At 56.0% G+C, this 18,068-nt stretch overlaps 1 protein-coding gene across 2 annotated transcripts in view; it reads left to right on the top strand.

Annotated features, from left to right (window-relative positions):
• The window catches only part of ANKRD52 (ankyrin repeat domain 52), a 57,197-nt gene that overhangs the window by 18,477 nt on the left and 20,652 nt on the right, over positions 1-18,068 (top strand). For both annotated transcript variants that reach the window (XM_074530846.1, XM_074530845.1), the window contains exons 11-20: positions 243-325; positions 408-525; positions 2,073-2,141; positions 2,793-2,933; positions 4,309-4,377; positions 6,024-6,135; positions 9,310-9,381; positions 10,666-10,867; positions 13,178-13,265; positions 17,957-18,068. The exon at positions 17,957-18,068 is cut by the window's right edge and continues 6 nt beyond it. In XM_074530846.1, the coding sequence (XP_074386947.1) occupies positions 243-325; positions 408-525; positions 2,073-2,141; positions 2,793-2,933; positions 4,309-4,377; positions 6,024-6,135; positions 9,310-9,381; positions 10,666-10,867; positions 13,178-13,265; positions 17,957-18,068 (1,066 nt within the window). The remainder of the gene's footprint in view (positions 1-242; positions 326-407; positions 526-2,072; positions 2,142-2,792; positions 2,934-4,308; positions 4,378-6,023; positions 6,136-9,309; positions 9,382-10,665; positions 10,868-13,177; positions 13,266-17,956) is intronic.

The raw sequence follows: 18,068 nt of genomic DNA, 5'->3' as shown, positions 1-18,068 counted from the left end.
AATGTTCCGGGTCCTGGTGCCATCCCATGTCCCATCCCAGAGCTTGATCCAGCCCTGGTGGGATCTCACCAGGACAAAAGAGCTGCTCGAGGAGCCAGAGACCCCAAAGTGCCCAAAACCCTTCCCAGGGGATCCATTTCCTGCTGGCAGCACCTTGGGGAGGTTTTAATGCCAAAATTAAAAAATTTGAGGAAGTTTTCAATCCCAAATTTCCCATTCCTGCCCCCGAACCGTCCCTGCAGGCGCGGCATCCACGACATGTTCCCCCTGCACTTGGCCGTTCTCTTCGGGTTCTCCGACTGTTGTCGCAAGCTGCTTTCCTCAGGTGACCGTCCCCGCCCTGTCCCTGCGCCAGCCCCGCCCCGGTGGCCCTCGGGGACAGGCGGGTGACGCCGGTGTCCCCCCAGGTCAGTTGTACAGCATCGTGTCCTCGCTGAGCAACGAGCACGTGCTGAGCGCCGGCTTCGACATCAACACCCCCGACAACCTGGGCAGGACCTGTCTGCACGCTGCTGCTTCCGGAGGGTGGGACATGGGGACACCTTGGGGACACCTTGGGGACATTTGGGGACATTTGGGGACATTTGGGGACATTTGGGGACACCTTGGGATAGCCTTGGGACACCCGGGGATATGGGGACATAGGGATATGGGGATAACCCTGACAGCCTGGGCAGGAGCTGTCTGCACGCTGCTGCTTCCGGAGGGTGGGGACATGGGGACACCTTGGGGACACCTTGGGGACACCTTGGGGACACCTTGGGGACATTTGGGGACATGGGGACACCTTGGGGACACCTTGGGGACATGGGGATAACCTAGGGACAGCCTTGGGATAGGCTGGGGACATGGGGACATGGGGACATAGCGATAACCCAAACAATCTGGGCAGGACCTGTCTGCACGCTGCTGCTGCTGGAGGGTGGGGACACCTTGGGGACACCTTGGGGACATGGGGATAACCTAGGGACAGCCTTGGGATAGGCTGGGGTAATGGGGACATGGGGACATGGGGACAGCCTGGGCACAACCTGGGCAGGAGCTGCTGCACGCTGCTGCTTCCGGAGGGTGGGGACACCTTGGGGACATCTTAGGGACATGGGGATAACCTGGAGAGAGGCTGGGAATAGGCTGGGGTAATGGGGACATGGGGATAACCCCGACAGCCTGGGCAGGACCTGTCTGCACACTGCTGCTTCCGGAGGGTGGGGACACCTTGGGGACACTTGGGGACACCTTGGGGACATTTGGGGACACTTGGAGATATGGGAACAGCCTTGAGATAGCCTTGGGATAGTCCTGGAACAGCCTGGGGACATGGGGATAAGAGGATGTGGGGATGTGGGGACATGGGGACACCTTGGGGACACTTGCGGGGACAGCTCGGGAAAGGCTGGGGACACCTGGGGACATGGGGACAGTGCTGTGAGCAAGGGTGGGAAGCTGGACAGGTTCTGGGGGTGACACTTCTGGCAGGGACATTTCTGGGTGGCCTGGGGACACTTTGGGTGCCTGAGGAACACTTTGGGTGACACGGAGACATTGTTGGGTACCTGGAAGATGCGCTGGGTGGCATGGGGACCCTTTGGGTGTCATGGGGACACTCTGGGTGGCATGGGGACACTCTGGGTGGCATGGGGACATTTCTGGGTCCCTGGGGGACACTTTGGGTAGCTTGGTGACATTTTGGGTGGCATGAGGACACTCTGGGTGTCATGGGGACACTTTGGGTAGCTTGGTGACACTTTGGGTGGCATGGGGACACTCTGATTACCTGAGGGACATTTCTGGGTCCCTGGGGGACACTTTGGGTGGCATGGTGGCACTTTGGGTGGCATGGTGACACTCCAATTGTCATGGGGACATTTCTGGTTCCCTGAAGGGCAGTTTGGGTGGCATGGTGACACTTTGGGTGTCATGGGGACACTTTGGGTGGCATGGTGACACTTTGGGTAGCATGGTGACACTCTGGGTGGCTGGGGGGATGCCAGGTGGCATGGGGACATTTCTGGGTAGATGGAGGACACTCTGGGTGGCATGGGTGACATTCCCGTGTCCCTGTCCCCCTGCAGGAACGTTGAATGTCTGAACCTGCTGCTGAGCAGCGGCGCCGACCTGCGGAGGAGGGACAAGTTCGGGAGGTGAGCGGGGACACCTGGGGACACCTGGGGACACTTGGGGACACCTGGGGACACTTGGGGACATCTCAGTATCCCCAAATCCCAGATTGGAGTCACCTGGGAAGGTCCTGGAAGGTTCCCAAGGTGTTCTAGGAGGGTCCTGGAAGGGTTTCCAGAATGTTCTGAGCTCCTACTGGGTCCTGGAAGGGTTCTGGGTGTGTCCTGGGAAGGTCCTGGGAGGGTTCCTGAGGTGTTCTGGGTCCTGGCAGGGTTCTGGGGAGTATCCTGGGCTCCTGCAGGTCCTGGAAGGGTTCTTGGGGTGTTCTGGATCCTGGAAGGGTTTCCAGAATGTTCTGGGCTCCTGCAGGTCCTGGAATGTTCCTGGGGTGTTCTAGGAGGGTCCTGGCAGGGTTCTGGGGGCATCTTGGGCTCCTGCAGGTCCTGGAAGGGTTTCTAGAATGTTCTAAACTCCTGCTGGGTCCTGGAAGGGTTCCTGAGGTGTTCTGAGTCCTGGAAGTGTTTCCAGAATGTTCTGAGCTCCTGCAGGTCCTGGAAGGGTTCCTGAGGTGTTCTGGGTCCTGGCAGGGTTCTGGGGGGATCCTGGGCTCCTGCAGGTCCTGGCAGGGCTCTGGGGGGTCCCTGAGGCCGCCCTGTCCCCTTTGTCCCCCCCAGGACCCCCCTGCACTACGCGGCCGCCAACGGCAGCTACCAGTGCACGGTGACGCTGCTGACGGCCGGGGCCGCCGTCAACGAGGCCGACGGCAAAGGGTGCACGGCGCTGCACTACGCGGCTGCCTCGGACACCTACCGCAGGTGAGGGCACCTGGGCACTGCCAGGGGGAACGGGGGGCACTGTGGGCACTGCCAGGGGCACTGCCAGGGGCACTGCCAGGGGGCACGGGGGGCACTGTCAATGGCAGCAAAGGGTGCACGGCGCTGCACTATGCGGCTGCTTCTGATACCTACCGCAGGTGAGGGCACCTGGGCACTGCCAGGGCACTGCCAGGGGGCACGGGGGGCACTGCCAGGGGCACTGCCAGGGGCACTGTGGGCACTGTCAGTGATGGCAAAGGGTGCACGGCGCTGCACTACGCGGCTGCTTCTGATACCTACCGCAGGTGAGGGCACCTGGGCACTGCCAGGGGGCACAGGGGGCACTGTGGGCACTGCCAGGGGCACTGCCAGGGGCACTGCCAGGGCACTGCCAGGGGGCAGCGGGGGTACAGGAGGCACTGTCAGTGATGGCTACGCGGCTGCCTCCGACACCTACCGCAGGTGAGGGCACTGCCAGGGGGCACTGCGGGCATTGTCACCAGCCTGAGATGGCACCTGGGGGTACTGTCACCAACCTCAGGTGGCTCTGGGAGGGGCACTATGGGTGTTGTCACCAGCTTGAGGTGGCGCTGGGCGCATTGGCACCAGCCCCAGATGGCGCTGGGTGTACTGGGAGGGCACCCTGGGGGCACCGTGGGCATTGTCACCAGCCTGAGGTGGCACTGGGAGTGGCACTGTGGTTGTTGTCATCAGCCTGACATGGCACTGTGGGCACTGTGGGCATTGTCACAAGCCTGAGGTGGCACCTGGGAGCACTGCGGGCATTGTCACCAGCCTGACATGGCACTAATGCCACTGGGGCTGACACAGGGGTGGCACCCTGGGCACTGTCACCAAGCTGCGGTTGCATTAAAGGTGGCACAGTGGTCACTGTCACCGACCTGCAGTGGCACTGGAGGTGACACCATGATCATTGTCACCAACCCGTGGTGGCACTGTGGTGTCCCCATGGTCACTGTCGCTGTCACCATTGTCACCATTGTCCCCATTGTCACCACTGTCACCATTGTCACCATTGTCCCCATTGTCCCCATTGTCCCCACTGTCCCCACTGTCCCCATTGTCCCCATTGTCCCCACTGTCACCGTTGTCCCCATTGTCCCCATTGTCCCCATTGTCCCCACTGTCCCCACTGTCCCCACTGTCCCCATTGTACCCACTGTCACCGTTGTCCCCATTGTGCCCATTGTCCCCACTGTCACCATTGTCACCATTGTCCCCATTGTCCCCATTGTCCCCATTGTCCCTGCCGTGTCCCCACTGTCCCCACTGTCCCCGTTGTCCCCATTGTCCCCACTGTCCCCGTTGTCACCATTGTCCCCATTGTCCCCGCCGTGTCCCGGTGCCGCTGCAGAGCCGACGCTCACTCAGGACCCAGCGAGGAGGAGCCCCTGAAGGAGTCGAGGCTGAAGGAGGCGTTCTTGTGAGTGCTGGGAGGGACTGGGAGGGACTGGGATTAACTGGGGATGGACTGGGAGGGACTGGGAGGGACTGGGATGGGACTGGGATGGACTGGGAATGGGCTGGGAGGGACTGGGATGGACTGGGAGGGACTGGGAATGGACTGGGATTAACTGGAATGGACTGGGAATGGACTGGGATGGACTGGGATTGAACTGGGGTGGACTGGGATTAACTGGAATGGACTGGGATAGGACTGGGATGGACTGGGAGGGACTGGAATGGACTGGGATGGGACTGGGAGGGACTGGGATGGGACTGGGATTAACTGGGAGGGACTGGGATGGACTGGGATGGACTGGAATTGAACTGGGAGGGACTGGGATGGACTGGGAATGGACTGGGAGGGACTGGGAATGGACTGGGAGGGACTGGGATGGACTGGGAGGGACTGGGATTGAACTGGGATGGACTGGGATGGACTGGAATGGACTGGGATGGATTGGGATGGACTGGGATGGACTGGAATGGACTGGGATGGATTGGGATGGACTGGGATGGACTGGAATGGACTGGGATGGACTGGGATTAACTGGGAGGGACTAGGAGAGACTGGGATTGAACTGCGAGGGACTGGGAGGGACTGGGAGGGACTGGGAATGGACTGGGAGGGACTGGGATTGAACTGGGATGGACTGGGAACGGACTGGGAGGGACTGGGATTGAACTGGGAGGGACTGGGAATGCACTGGGATTAACTGGAATGGACTGGGAAGAGACTGGGATTAACTGGGATGGATTTGGAACAGACTGGGATGGACTGGAAATTAACTGGGAATGAACTGGGAATGCACTGGGATTAACTGGGAATGGACTGGGAACAGATTGAGGATGGACTGGGATTAAGTGGAATTTAAGTGGGATTTAACTTGGAATGGACGGGGATTTAACTGGGAATTTACTGGGAATTTACTGGGAATTTAATGGGAATTTAATGGGAATTTGCTAAAATTTACTGGGGATTTGCTGGGAACTTACTGGGAATTTAATGGAATTTTACTGGGAATTTAATGGGAATTTGATGGGAATTTAATGGGAATTAGCTGGGATTTTACTGAAATTTGCTGGGGACATTTTGCTGAGAATTAGCTGGGAATTTAAAGGGAATTTGCTGGGAATTTAATGGGAATTTCCTGGGATTTTTTACAGGGATTTTACTGGGAAATTGATCGCAATTTTCCTGGGAATTTACTGGGATTTTACTGGAAATTTGCTGGGAATTTAATGGGAATTAGCTGGGATTTTACTGGGAATTTGCTGGGAACATATTAGAAATTTGCTGGGAATTTTGCTGAGATTTTACTGGGAATTTACTGGGAATTTACTGGGATTTTTTTGCTGGGAATTTAAAGGGAATTTTACTGGGATTTTACTGGGAATTTACTGGGATTTTAATGGGAATTTACTGGGATTTTAATGGGATTTTACTGGGATTTTAATGGGAATTTACTGGGAATCCTCCCTGCAGCCCCTCAGCAGAGGAACCCCTGCTCCTATCCCAGCCCAAACCCCCCTCACCCCCAACCCTCTCTGTGACATTTTAGGGTTTTCCTTACAGATTTTTTTACTCTTTTCTTTAATTTTTTTTGGTTTTTTTCCCAATTGTAGCTGTCTGGAATTCCTGCTGGACAACGGTGCTGACCCCTCCCTGCGGGACAAGCAGGGCTACACCGCCGTCCACTACGCGGCCGCCTACGGCAACCGGCAGAACCTCGAGCTGGTGAGGGGGGAAATCGGCCCCAAAAATGGGGAAAAACAGCCCCAAAAATGGGGGAAAATATTCCCAGAAATGGGGGAAAATATTCCCAGAAATGGGGGAAAATATCCCCAGGAAATGAGGGGAAAATCAGGCAGGAAATGGAGGAAAATACCCCAGAAAAGGGAGGAAACAGCCCCAAAAATGGGGGAAAATACCTCAAGGAATGGGGGAAAATACCCCAGAAATGGGGGAAATCAGCCCCAAAAATGGGGGAAAACAGCCCCAGAAAAGGGGGAAAATATCACCAGAAATGGGGGAAAACACCTCAAGGAATAGGGGAAAATATTCCCAGGAAATGAGGGGAAAACAGCCCCAAAAATGGGGGAAAATATCCACAGGAAATGAGGGGAAAATCAGGCAGGAAATGGAGGAAAATACCCCAGAAAAGGGGGAAACAGCCCCAGAAATGGGGGAAAATATCCCCAGAAATGGGGGAAAATATCACCAGGAATGGGGGAAATCAGCCCAAAAACTGGGGCAAAACACCTCAAGGAATGGGGGAAAACAGCCCCAGAAATGGGGGAAAACATCCCTAGAAATGAGGGGAAAATCAGGCGGGAAATGAGGGGAAAATACCCCAGAAAAGGGGGGAAACAGCCCCAGAAATGGGGAAAAATATCCCCAAAAATGGGGGAAAACAGCCCCAAAAATGGGGGAAAATATCACCAGGAATGGGGGAAAAACAGCCCCAGAAATGGGGGAGAACAGCCCCAGAAATGGGGGAAAACACAACCAGGAATGGGGGAAATCAGCCCAAAAACTGGGGGAAAACACCTCAAGGAATGGGGGAAATCAGCCCCAGAAATGGGGGAAAACACCACCAGGAATGGGGGAAAATATCCCCAGGAATGGGGGAAAACAGCCTCAAAAATGGGGGAAAATATCACCAGAAATGGGGGAAAACAGCCCCAAAAATGGGAGAAAACACCACCAGGAATGGAGGAAATCAGCCCCAAAAATGGGAGAAAACACCACCAGGAATGGGGGAAAATATCCCCAGGAATGGGGGAAAACAGCCCCAAAAATGGGGAAAATATCCACAGGAAATGAGGGGAAAATCAGGCAGGAAATGAGGGGAAAGTCAGGCAGGAAAGGGAGGAAATCGTCCAGGAAAAGGAGGAAATCAGCCCCAAAAATGGGGAAAAAACAGCCCCAGGAATGGGGGAAAATATCCCCAGGAAATGGGGGAAAATCAGGCAGGAAATGGAGGAAAATACCCCAGAAATGGAGGAAAATACCCCAGAAATGGGGGAAAAACAGCCTCAAAAATGGGGGAAAAACAGCCCCAAAAATGGGGGAAAACAGCCCCAGGAATGGGGGAAAATATCCCCAGAAATGGGGGAAAATACCTCAAGGAATGGGGGAAATCAGCCCCAAAAATGGGAGAAAACACCTCCAGAAATGGGGGAAAACACCACCAGGAATGGGGGAAAATATCCCCAGGAATGGGGGAAAATATCCCCAAAAATGGGGGAAAACAGCCCCAGGAATGGGGAAAATATCCCCAGAAATGGGGGAAAACAGCCCCAAAAATGGGGAAAAAACAGCCCCAGAAATGGGGGAAAACACCTCAAGGAATGGGGGAAATCCGCCCCAGAAATGGGGGAAAATATCCCCAGGAATGGGGGAAAATGTCACCAGAAATGGGGGAAAATATCCCCAGGAATGGGGGAAAATGTCACCAGAAATGGGGGAAAATATCCCCAGGAATGGGGGAAAATGTCACCAGAAATGGGGGAAAATATCCCCAGAAATGGGGAAAAACAGCCCCAAAAATGGGAGAAAACACCACCAGAAATGGGGGAAAATATCCACAGGAAATGAGGGGAAAATCATCCAGGAAATGGAGGAAAACACCCCCAGAAAAGGGAGGAAATCGTCCAGGAAATGGGGGAAAAACACCCCCAAAAATGGGAAAAACACCCCCAAAAATGGGAAAAAACACCCCAAAATGGGGAAAAAAAAACCCCAAAAATGGGAAAAAAAACCCCAAAATGGGGAAAATTTCCCTGAAAAATTGGGAAAATCCCAAATGGGAAAGAGAAAAAATCCCAACCAGGAAAAGAGGGAAAATCTCCCAGAAAATAAATTAAAAAAGGAAAAATCCTCCTGGAAAAAGGGAAAATTTGAGCTGGAAAATTCAAAATTGAGAGAAAAGATGGGAATTAGAGTCAGGAAAAATGGGATTTTTGGAATTGCCCATCCCAGATTTTTGGGGTTTCGGGGTTGGAGTTTCTGGAGGTTTTGGGGTCAGAATTTTTGGATTTTTGGGGGTTTTGGAGTTGGGATTTTTGGATTTTTTGGGGTTTTGGAATTGGGATTTTTGGAGTTTTTGGGGTTTGGAGTTTCTGGAGGTTTTGGGATTTTGGGGTCGAAGTTTTTGGGGTTTTGGGATCAGAATTTTTGGATTTTATGGGGGTTTTGGAGTTGGGATTTTTGGAGTTTTTGGGATTTTTGGAGTTGGAGTTTTTGGGGTTGGAGTTTCTGGAATTTTTGGGGTTTTGGGGTCAGAATTTTTGCATTTTGGGGGTTTTGGAGTTGGAGTTTTTGGGGTTTTGGAATTGGGATGTTTGGAGTTTTTGGGGTTTTGGAATTGGGATTTTTGGAGTTTTGGGATTTTTGGAGTTGGAGTTTTTGGGGTTGGAGTTTCTGGAGTTTTTGGGGTTTTGGGGTCAGGATTTTTGGAGTTTTTGGGATAAAGGTTTTTTGACATTTGGGGTCAGGATTTTTTGCATTTTTGGGGTTTTGGAATTGGGATTTTTGGAGCTTTTGGGGTTTTGGAGTTTTTGGGGTTGGAGTTTCTGGGGTTTTGGGATCGATGTTTTTGGGGTTTGGGGGATGGGATTTTTGGGGTTTTTGGGGTTTTGGAGTTGGAGTTTTTGGGGTTTGGGGTCGAAGTTTTTGGGGTTTTGGAGTTGGGTTTTTTGAGTTGGGATTTTTGGACATTTGGGGTCAGGATTTTTTGTATTTTTGGGGATTTGGAGTTGGGATTTTTGGGATTTTTTTTGGGGTTTTGGAGTTGGGATTTTTGGATTTTTTGGCGTTTTGGAGTTGGGATTTTTGGGATTTTGGACTTTTTGCCCTTGTGCACCTCAGGGTTGATTTGGATTTTGGATTTTTTTTGTTCTTTTGCAGCTCCTGGAAATGTCCTTTAACTGCCTGGAGGATGTGGAAAGCACCGTTCCAGTCAGCCCTTTGCACTTAGCTGTGAGTGCTGCGGGCCTGGGAGGTTCTGGAAGGTTCTGGAGGGTTCTGGGAGGTTCTGGAAGGTTCTGGGAGGTTCCTGAGGGTTCTGGAAGGTTCCTGAGGGTCCTGGAAGGTTCTGGAAGGTTCTGGGAGGTTCCTGAGAGGTCCTGGGAGGTTCCGGAGGGTTCTGGAAGGTTCCTGAGGTTCCTGAGGGTTCTGGGAGTTTTCTGAGAGGTTCTGGGAGGTTCCTGAGGGTCCTGGGAGGTTCCTGAGGGTTCTGGAAGGTTCTGGGAGGTTCCTGAGGGTTCTGGAAGGTTCCTGAGGGTTCTGGGAGGTTCCTGAGAGATTCTGGGAGGTTCCTGAAGGTCCTGGGAGGTTCCTGAGGGTTCTGGAAGGTTCCTGAGGGTCCTGGAAGGTTCCTGAGGGTTCTGGAAGGTTCCTGAGGGGTTCTGGAAAGTTCCTGAGGGTTCTGGAAGGTTCCTGAGAGATTCTGGGTTCCTGCAGGTCCTGGAAGGGTTCCCACAGTGTCCTGGAAGGGTCCTGGAAGGGTTCTGGGGGTGCCATTTCTGGTGGGGACATTTCTGGGTGCTCAGGGGGTGCTTTAGGAGACACTTGTGGGTGCAGGACAGGGACATTTGGGTTCCTGAGGGACACTTTGAGTTCCTGAGGGACACTTTGGGTTCCTGAAGGACATTCTGGTTACCTGAGGGACATTCTGGTTACCTGAGAGACACTTTGGGTACTTGAAGGACACTTTGGGTTGCTGAGGGACACTTTGGGTACCTGGGAGACTTTTCTGGGGACATTTGGGTGCCTGAAGGACACTTTGGGTACCTGAGGGACACTTTGGGTGTCTGAGAGACATTTCTGGTTACCTGAGGGACACTTTGAGTACCTGAAGGAACATCTTGAGTACCTGAGGGACACTTTGGGTTCCTGAAGGACACTTTGGGTACCTGGGTGACACTTTGAGTACCTGGAGGACACTTTGGGTACCCAGGGGACATTTCTGGTTACCTGGGGGACACTTTGGGTACCTGAAGGACACTTTGGGTACTTGAAGGACACTTTGGGTTCCTGAGGGACACTTTGGGTTCCTGAAGGACATTCTGCTTACCTGAGGGACACTTTGGGTTCCTGAAGGAACATCTTGAGTACCTGAGGGACACTTTGGGTTCCTGAAGGACACTTTGGGTTCCTGAGGGACATTTTGGGTACCTGAGGGACACTTTGGGTGCCTGAAGGACACTTTGGGTTCCTGAGGGACACTTTGGGTACCGAAAGGCCGTTTCTGGCTGTCCCCAGGCCTACAATGGTCACTGTGAAGCCCTCAAGGCCCTGGCGGAGACGCTGGTGAACCTGGACGTGCGGGACCACAAGGGCCGCACCGCGCTCTACCTGGCCACCGAGCGCGGCGCCAGCGAGTGCGTGCAGGTGCTCACCAGCCACGGCGCCTCCGCCCTGGTCAAGGAGAGGAAGAGGAAGTGGACGCCTCTCCACGCTGCAGGTGGCACCTGGCAGGGGTTCCTCGGGGGTTCTGGGCTCCTGAAGGTCTTGGGAGGGTTCCAAAAGTGACTTGGGAGGGTTCTGGGAGGGTTCCTGAGGGGTTGAGGGCTCCTGCAGGTCTTGGGAGGGTTCTGGGAGGGTTCCTCAGGGGTTCAGGGCTCCTGCAGGTCCTGGAAGGGTTCCAAAAGTGACTTGGAAGTGTTCTGGGAGGGTTCCTGAGGGGTTCTGGGAGGGTTCCTCAGGTGGTTCTGGGCTCCTGCAGCTCTTGGGAGGGTTCCAAAAGTGACTTGGGAGGGTTCTAGAAGGGTTCTGGGAGGGTTCTTGGGGTTCCTAGGAGGGTTCCTCAGGGGTTCAGGGCTCCTGCAAGGGTTCCAGAAGGGTTCTGGGAGGGTTCCTCAGAGGTTCTGGGCTCCTGCAGGTCTTGGAAGGGTTCCAAAAGTGACTTGGAAGGGTTCTGGGAGGGTTCCTGAGGGATTCTGGGCTCCTGCAGGTATTGGAAGGGTTCTAGAAGGGTTCTGGGAGGGTTCCTCAGGGGGTTCTGGGCTCCTGCAGGTCTTGGAAGGGTTCTGGGAGGGTTCCTCAGAAGTTCAGGGCTCCTGCACCTCTTGGAAGGGTTCCAAAAGTGACTTGGGAGGGTCCTGGAAGGGTTCTGGAAGTGTTCTGGGCTCCTGCAGGTCCTGGAAGGGTTCCAGAAGTGACTTGGGAAGGTCCTGGGAGGGTTCTTGGGGTGTTCTGGGAGGGTTCCTGAGGGTTCTGGTGCCCTTACAGATTCTGGAAGGGTTCCCAAAGTGACTTTGGAGGATCCTGGGAGGGTTCTCAGGGTGTTCTGGGAGGGTTCCTCGGGGGTTCTGGGCTCCTGCAGCTCTTGGAAGGGTTCCAGAAGTGACTTGGAAGGGTTCTAGAAGGGTTCTGGGAGGGTTCCTGAGGAGTTCAGGGCTCCTGCAGGTCTTGGAAGGGTTCCAGAAGTGACTTGGGAAGGTCCTGGAAGGGTTCTGGAATTGTTCTGGGAGGGTTCCTCAGGGGTTCTGGGCTCCTGCAGCTCTTGGGAGGGTTCCAGAAGTGACTTGGGAAGGTCCTGGAAGGGTTCTGGAATTGTTCTGGGAGGGTTCCTCAGGGGTTCTGGGCTCCTGCAGGTCTTGGAAGGGTTCCAAAAGTGACTTGGAAGGGTCCTGGGAGGGTTCCTCAGAGGTTCTGGGCTCCTGCAGGTCTTGGAAGGGTTCTAGAAGGGTTCTGGGAGGGTTCCTGAGGGGTTCTGGGCTCCTGCAGGTCCTGGAAGGGTTCCAAAAGTGACTTGGGAGGGTTCTAGAAGGGTTTTGGGAGGGTTCCTCAGAGGTTCTGGGCTCCTGCAGGTCTTGGAGGGGTTCCAAAAGTGACTTAGAACGGTTCTGGGAGGGTTCCTGAGGGGTTCAGGGCTCCTGCAGGTCTTGGAAGGGTTCTGGGAGGGTTCCTGGCGGTTCTGGGTCCTGCAGGGGTGGGATGGGGCCCTACAGAACCCAAAGGCCCCGGGGGTTCAGCCCCTTCCTGAGGGTTTGGGGGTTTCTGACTCGTCCCTTTTTCCTTGTCCTTCCTCATCCCCTTTGCTCTTCTCTCCTTTCCTTGTCTCTGCCTCATCCTCTTCCTCATTGCTCTTTTACTTCTCCCCCTTTTCCTCCTCTCTTTTCCTCATCCCTCTTTTCCTCCTCCCATTTTCCTCCTCCCTTTTTCCTCCTCCCATTTCCTCCTCCCACTTTCTCCTCTCTTTTCCTTCTCCTTTTTCCTCCTCTCATTTTTCCTGCTCCCTTTTTCCTCCTCTCTTTTCCTCATCCCTCTTTTCCTCTCCCCATTTTTCCTCATCCCTTTTTCCTCTTCCCATTTTCTCCTCTCTTTTCCTCCTCTCTTTTCCTTCTCCTTTTTCCTACTCCCTTTTTCCTCTCCCCATTTTTCCTCCTCCCATTTTCTCCTCTCTTTTTCTCCTCCCTCATTTCCTCCTCCTTTTTCCTCCTCCCATTTTTCCTCCTCCCTTTTCCTTCTCCTTTTTCCTCCTCCCTTTTTCCTCATCCCTCATTTCCTCCTCCCATTTTCTCCTCTCTTCTCCTTTTTCATCCTCCCATTTTTCCTTCTCCCTCTTTTCCTCTCCCCATTTTTCCTCCTCCCATTTTTCCTCCTCTCTTTTCCTTCTCCTTTTTCCTCCTCCCTTTTTCCTCATCCCATTTTCTCCTCTCTTCTCCTTTTTCCTCCTCCCTCATTTCCTCCTCCCATTTCCTCCTCTCATTTCCTCTCCCCATTTTTCCTCCTCCCATTTCCTCCTCCCGTTTCCCGTTCCCGTGCCCAGCTGCCAACGGGAACACGGATTCCCTGCACCTCCTGATCGACAGCGGCGAGCGAGCGGACATCACCGACGTCATGGACATCCACGGCCAGTGAGTGCCCCCAGGGCCACCAGGGCCACCAGGGCCATCAGGGCCACCAGGGGTCACCAGGGATCACCAGGGCCACCAGGGTCACCAGGGCCACCAGAGCCACCAGGGCCACCAGGGCCACCAGGGCCACCAAAGCCACCATGGCCACCAGGGCCACCAGGGTCACCAGGGCCACCAGGGTCACCAGGGCCACCAGGGCCACCATGGCCACCAGGGCCACCAGGGCCACCAGGGCCACCAGGGTCACCAGGGCCACCAGAGCCACCAGGGCCACCAGGGCCACCAGGGTCACCAGGGTCATCAGGGTCACCAGAGCCACCAGGGCCACCAGGGTCACCAGGGCCACCGGGGCCACCAGGGCCACCAGGGCCACCAGGGCCACCGGGGCCACCAGAGCCACCAGGGCCACCAGGGTCACCAGGGTCACCAGGGTCACCAGGGTCACCAGAGCCACCAGGGCCACCAGGGTCACCAGGGCCACCAGGGCCACCAGGGTCACCAGAGCCACCAGGGCCACCAGGGTCACCAGGGTCACCAGGGCCACCAGGGCCACCAGGGCCACCAGGGCCACCAGGGTCACCAGAGCCACCAGGGCCACCAGGGCCACCAGGGCCACCAGGGCCACCAGAGCCACCAGAGCCACCAGGGCCACCAGGGCCACCAGGGCCACCAGGGTCACCACGGCCACCAGGGTCACCAGGGACACCAGGGCCACCAGAGCCACCAGGGTCACCAGAGCCACCAGGGCCACCAGAGCCACCAGAGCCACCAGGGTCACCAGAGCCACCAGAGCCACCAGGGTCACCAGGGCCACCAGAGCCACCAGAGCCACCAGGGCCACCAGGGCCACCAGAGCCACCAGAGCCACCAGGGTCACCAGGGGCACCAGGGCCACCAGGGCCACCAGGGCCACCAGAGCCACCAGGGTCACCAGGGGTCACCAGGGCCACCAGGGTCACCAGGGCCACCAGGGCCACCAAAGCCACCAGGGCCACCAGGGCCACCAGGGCCACCAGAGCCACCAGAGCCACCAGGGTCACCAGGGCCACCAGAGCCACCAGGGTCACCAGAGCCACCAGGGTCACCAGGGGTCACCAGAGCCACCAGAGCCACCAGGGTCACCAAGGTCACCAGGGCCACCAGGGTCACCAGGATCACCAGAGCCACCAGAGCCACCAGGGCCACCAGGGCCACCAGGGCCACCAGGGTCACCAGGGCCACCAGAGCCACCAAAGCCACCAGGGTCACCAGGGTCACCAGGGCCACCAGGGTCACCAGAGCCACCAGGTCCACCAGGGCCACCAGAGCCACCAGGGCCACCAGGGCCATCAGGGCCACCAAGGCCACCAGGGTCACCAGGGTCTCCAGGGTCACCAGAGCCACCAGAGCCACCAGGGTCACCAGGGCCACCAGGGTCACCAGGGCCACCAGGGTCACCAGGGTCACCAGGGTCACCAAAGCCACCAGGGCCACCAAGTCCACCAGGGTCACCAAACCCACCAGGGCCACCAGAGCCACCAGGGCCACCATGGCCACCAGAGCCACCAGGGCCACCAGAGCCACCAGGGTCACCAGGGCCACCAGGGCCACCAGGGTCACCAGGGCCACCAGAGCCACCAGGGCCACCAGGGCCACCAGAGCCACCAAAGCCACCAGAGCAACCAGGGCCACCAGAGTCACCAGAGCCACCAGAGTCACCAGAGCCACCAGGGTCACCAAAGCCACCAGAGCCACCAGGGACACCAGGGTCACCAGGGCCACCAGGGCCACCAGGGCCACCAGGGCCACCAGGGTCACCAGGGTCACCAGGGCCACCAGGGCCACCAGGGCCACCAAAGCCACCAGAGCCACCAGAGCCACCAGGGTCACCAGGGTCACCAGGGTCATCAAAGCCACCAGGGCCACCAGGGCCACCAGAGCCACCAGGGTCACCAGGGCCACCAGGGTCATCAGGGCCACCAGAGCCACCAGGGCCACCAGGGCCACCAGGGCCACCAGGGCCACCAAAGCCACCAGGGTCACCAGAGCCACCAGGGCCACCAGAGCCACCAGAGCCACCAGGGTCACCAGGGTCACCAGAGCCACCAGGGCCACCAGGGCCACCAGGGCCACCAGAGCCACCAGGGTCACCAGGGTCACCAGGGTCACCAGAGCCACCAGGGCCACCAGGGCCACCAGGGCCACCAGAGCCACCAGAGCCACCAGGGTCACCAGGGTCACCAGAGCCACCAGGGCCACCAGGGCCACCAGGGCCACCAGGGCCACCAGGGCCACCAGGGTCACCAGAGCCACCAGAGCCACCAGGGTCACCCGGGCCACCAAAGCCACCAGAGCCACCAGGGCCACCAGGGCCACCAGAGCCACCAAAGCCACCAGAGCCACCAGGGGTCACCAGAGTCACCAGAGCCACCAGGGCCACCAGGGCCACCAGAGCCACCAGGGTCACCTGCTGGAAGGTCCCAGCTTGAGATGAGAACCAAGGGAGATTCTCCACCCCAAATTCCTCCATGTTCTTGGTGCTCTCCATGAATCCTCCATCCCAACCCTTCCGTGTCCTTGGTGGTTTCCATGGATTCTCCACCCCAAATTCCTCCATGTTCTTGGTGGTTTCCATGAGTTCTCCATCCCAAACCCCTCCCAGGTCCTTGGTGCTCTCCATGAATCCTCCATCCCTTTCCCCTCCATGTTCTTGGTGCTCTCCATGGATTCTCCATCCCAAACCCCTCCATGTCCTTGGTGGATTCCATAAATTTTCCATCCCAGCCCTCCAGACTCTTGAAGCTCTCCATCAATCCTCCATCCAAACCCCTCCCAGGTTCTTGGTGGGCTCCATGAATTCTCCATCCCAAACCCTTCCAGGCTCTTTGTAGGTTCCATGTTCTAAATTCCTCCAGGTTCTTGGTGGTCTCTATGAATTCTCCACCCCAAATTCCTCCATGTTCTTGGTGGTTTCCATGAATCCTCCATCCAAACCCCTCCCAGGTCCTTGGTGGTTTCCATGGATTCTCCACACCAAATTCCTCCAGGTTCTTGGTGGTTTCCATGAATCCTCCATCCCAACCCCTCCAGACTCTTGATGCTCTCCATGAATCCTCCATCCCAACCCCTCCCAGGTCCTTGGTGGTTTCCATGAATTCTCCACCCCAAATTCCTCCATGTTCTTGGTGGTTTCCATGAGTTCTCCATCCCAACCCCTCCCAGGTTCTTGGTGCTCTCCATGGATTCTCCATCCCAAACCCCTCCATGTCCTTGGTGGATTCCATAAATTTTCCATCCCAACCCTCCAGACTCTTGAAGCTCTCCATCAATCCTCCATCCAAACCCCTCCCAGGTCCTTGCAGCTCTCCATGAGTTCTCCATCCCTTTCCCCTCCATGTTCTTGGTACTCTCCATGAATTCTCCATCCCAAACCCTTCCAGGCTCTTTGTAGGTTCCATGGATTCTCCACCCCAAATTCCTCCATGTTCTTGGTGCCCTCCATGAGTTCTCCATCCCTTTCCCCTCCATGTTCTTGGTGCTCTCCATGAATCCTCCATCCCTTTTCCCTCCAGGTTCTTGGTGATTTCCATGAATCCTCCATCCAAACCCCTCCCAGGTCCCTTGGTGCTCTCCATGAATTCTCCATCCCTTTCCCATCCAGGTTCTTGGTGGTTTCCATGAATTCTCCATCCCAAACCCTTCCAGGCTCTTTGTAGGTTCCATGTTCTAAATTCCTCCAGGTTCTCGGTGGTCTCCATGAATTCTCCACCCCAAATTCCTCCATGTTCTTGATGGTTTCCATGAATCCTCCATCCAAACCCCTCCCAGGTCCTTGGTGGTTTCCATGAATTCTCCACCCCAATCCCTCCATGTTCTTGGTGCCCTCCATGAGTTCTCCATCCCTTTCCCCTCCATGTTCTTGGTGCTCTCCATGAATCCTCCATCCCTTTTCCCTCCAGGTTCTTGGTGATTTCCATGAATCCTCTATCCCAACCCTTCCGTGTCCTTGGTGGTTTCCATGAATTCTCCACCCCAAATCCCTCCAGGTTCTTGGTGGTTTCCATGAGTTCTCCATCCCAAACCCCTCCCAGGTCCTTGGTGCTCTCCATGAATTCTCCATCCCTTTCCCATCCAGGTTCTTGGTGCTCTCCATGAATCCTCCATCCCAACCCCTCCAGACTCTTGATGCTCTCCATGAATCCTCCATCCCAAATCCCTCCAGGTTCTTGGTGCTCTCCATGAATCCTCCATCCCAACCCTTCCGTGTTCTTGGTGCTCTCCATGAATTCTCCATTCTCCATCCCAAACCCTTCCAGGCTCTTTGTAGGTTCCATGGATTCTCCACACCAAATTCCTCCAGATTCTTGGTGGTTTCCATGAATCCTCCATCCCAAACCCCTCCCAGGTTCTTGGTGATTTCCATGAATCCTCTATCCCAACCTTTCTGTGTCCTTGGTGGTTTCCATGAATTCTCCACACCAAATTCCTCCAGGTTCTTGGTGTTTTCCATGAATTCTCCACCCCAAATTCCTCCATGTTCTTGGTGGTTTCCATGAATCCTCCATCCCAAACCCCTCCAGACTCTTGATGCTCTCCATGAATCCTCCATCCCAAACCCCTCCCAGGTCCTTGGTGGTTTCCATGAGTTCTCCATCCCAAAGCCCTCCCAGGTCCTTGCAGCTCTCCATGAGTTCCCCACTTTCCCCTTGCAGGACCCCTCTGATGCTGGCCATCATGAACGGCCACGTGGACTGTGTCCATCTCCTGCTGGACAAGGGCTCCACGGCCGACGCCGCCGACAAGAGGGGCCGGACGGCGCTGCAC

This window comes from Zonotrichia albicollis, chromosome 33 (assembly GCF_047830755.1).
Source record: "Zonotrichia albicollis isolate bZonAlb1 chromosome 33, bZonAlb1.hap1, whole genome shotgun sequence".
Classification (NCBI taxonomy): Eukaryota; Metazoa; Chordata; class Aves; order Passeriformes; family Passerellidae; genus Zonotrichia; species Zonotrichia albicollis.
The sequence above is the reverse complement of the archived record's forward strand: the minus strand, read 5'-3'. Positions and strand labels throughout refer to the sequence as shown.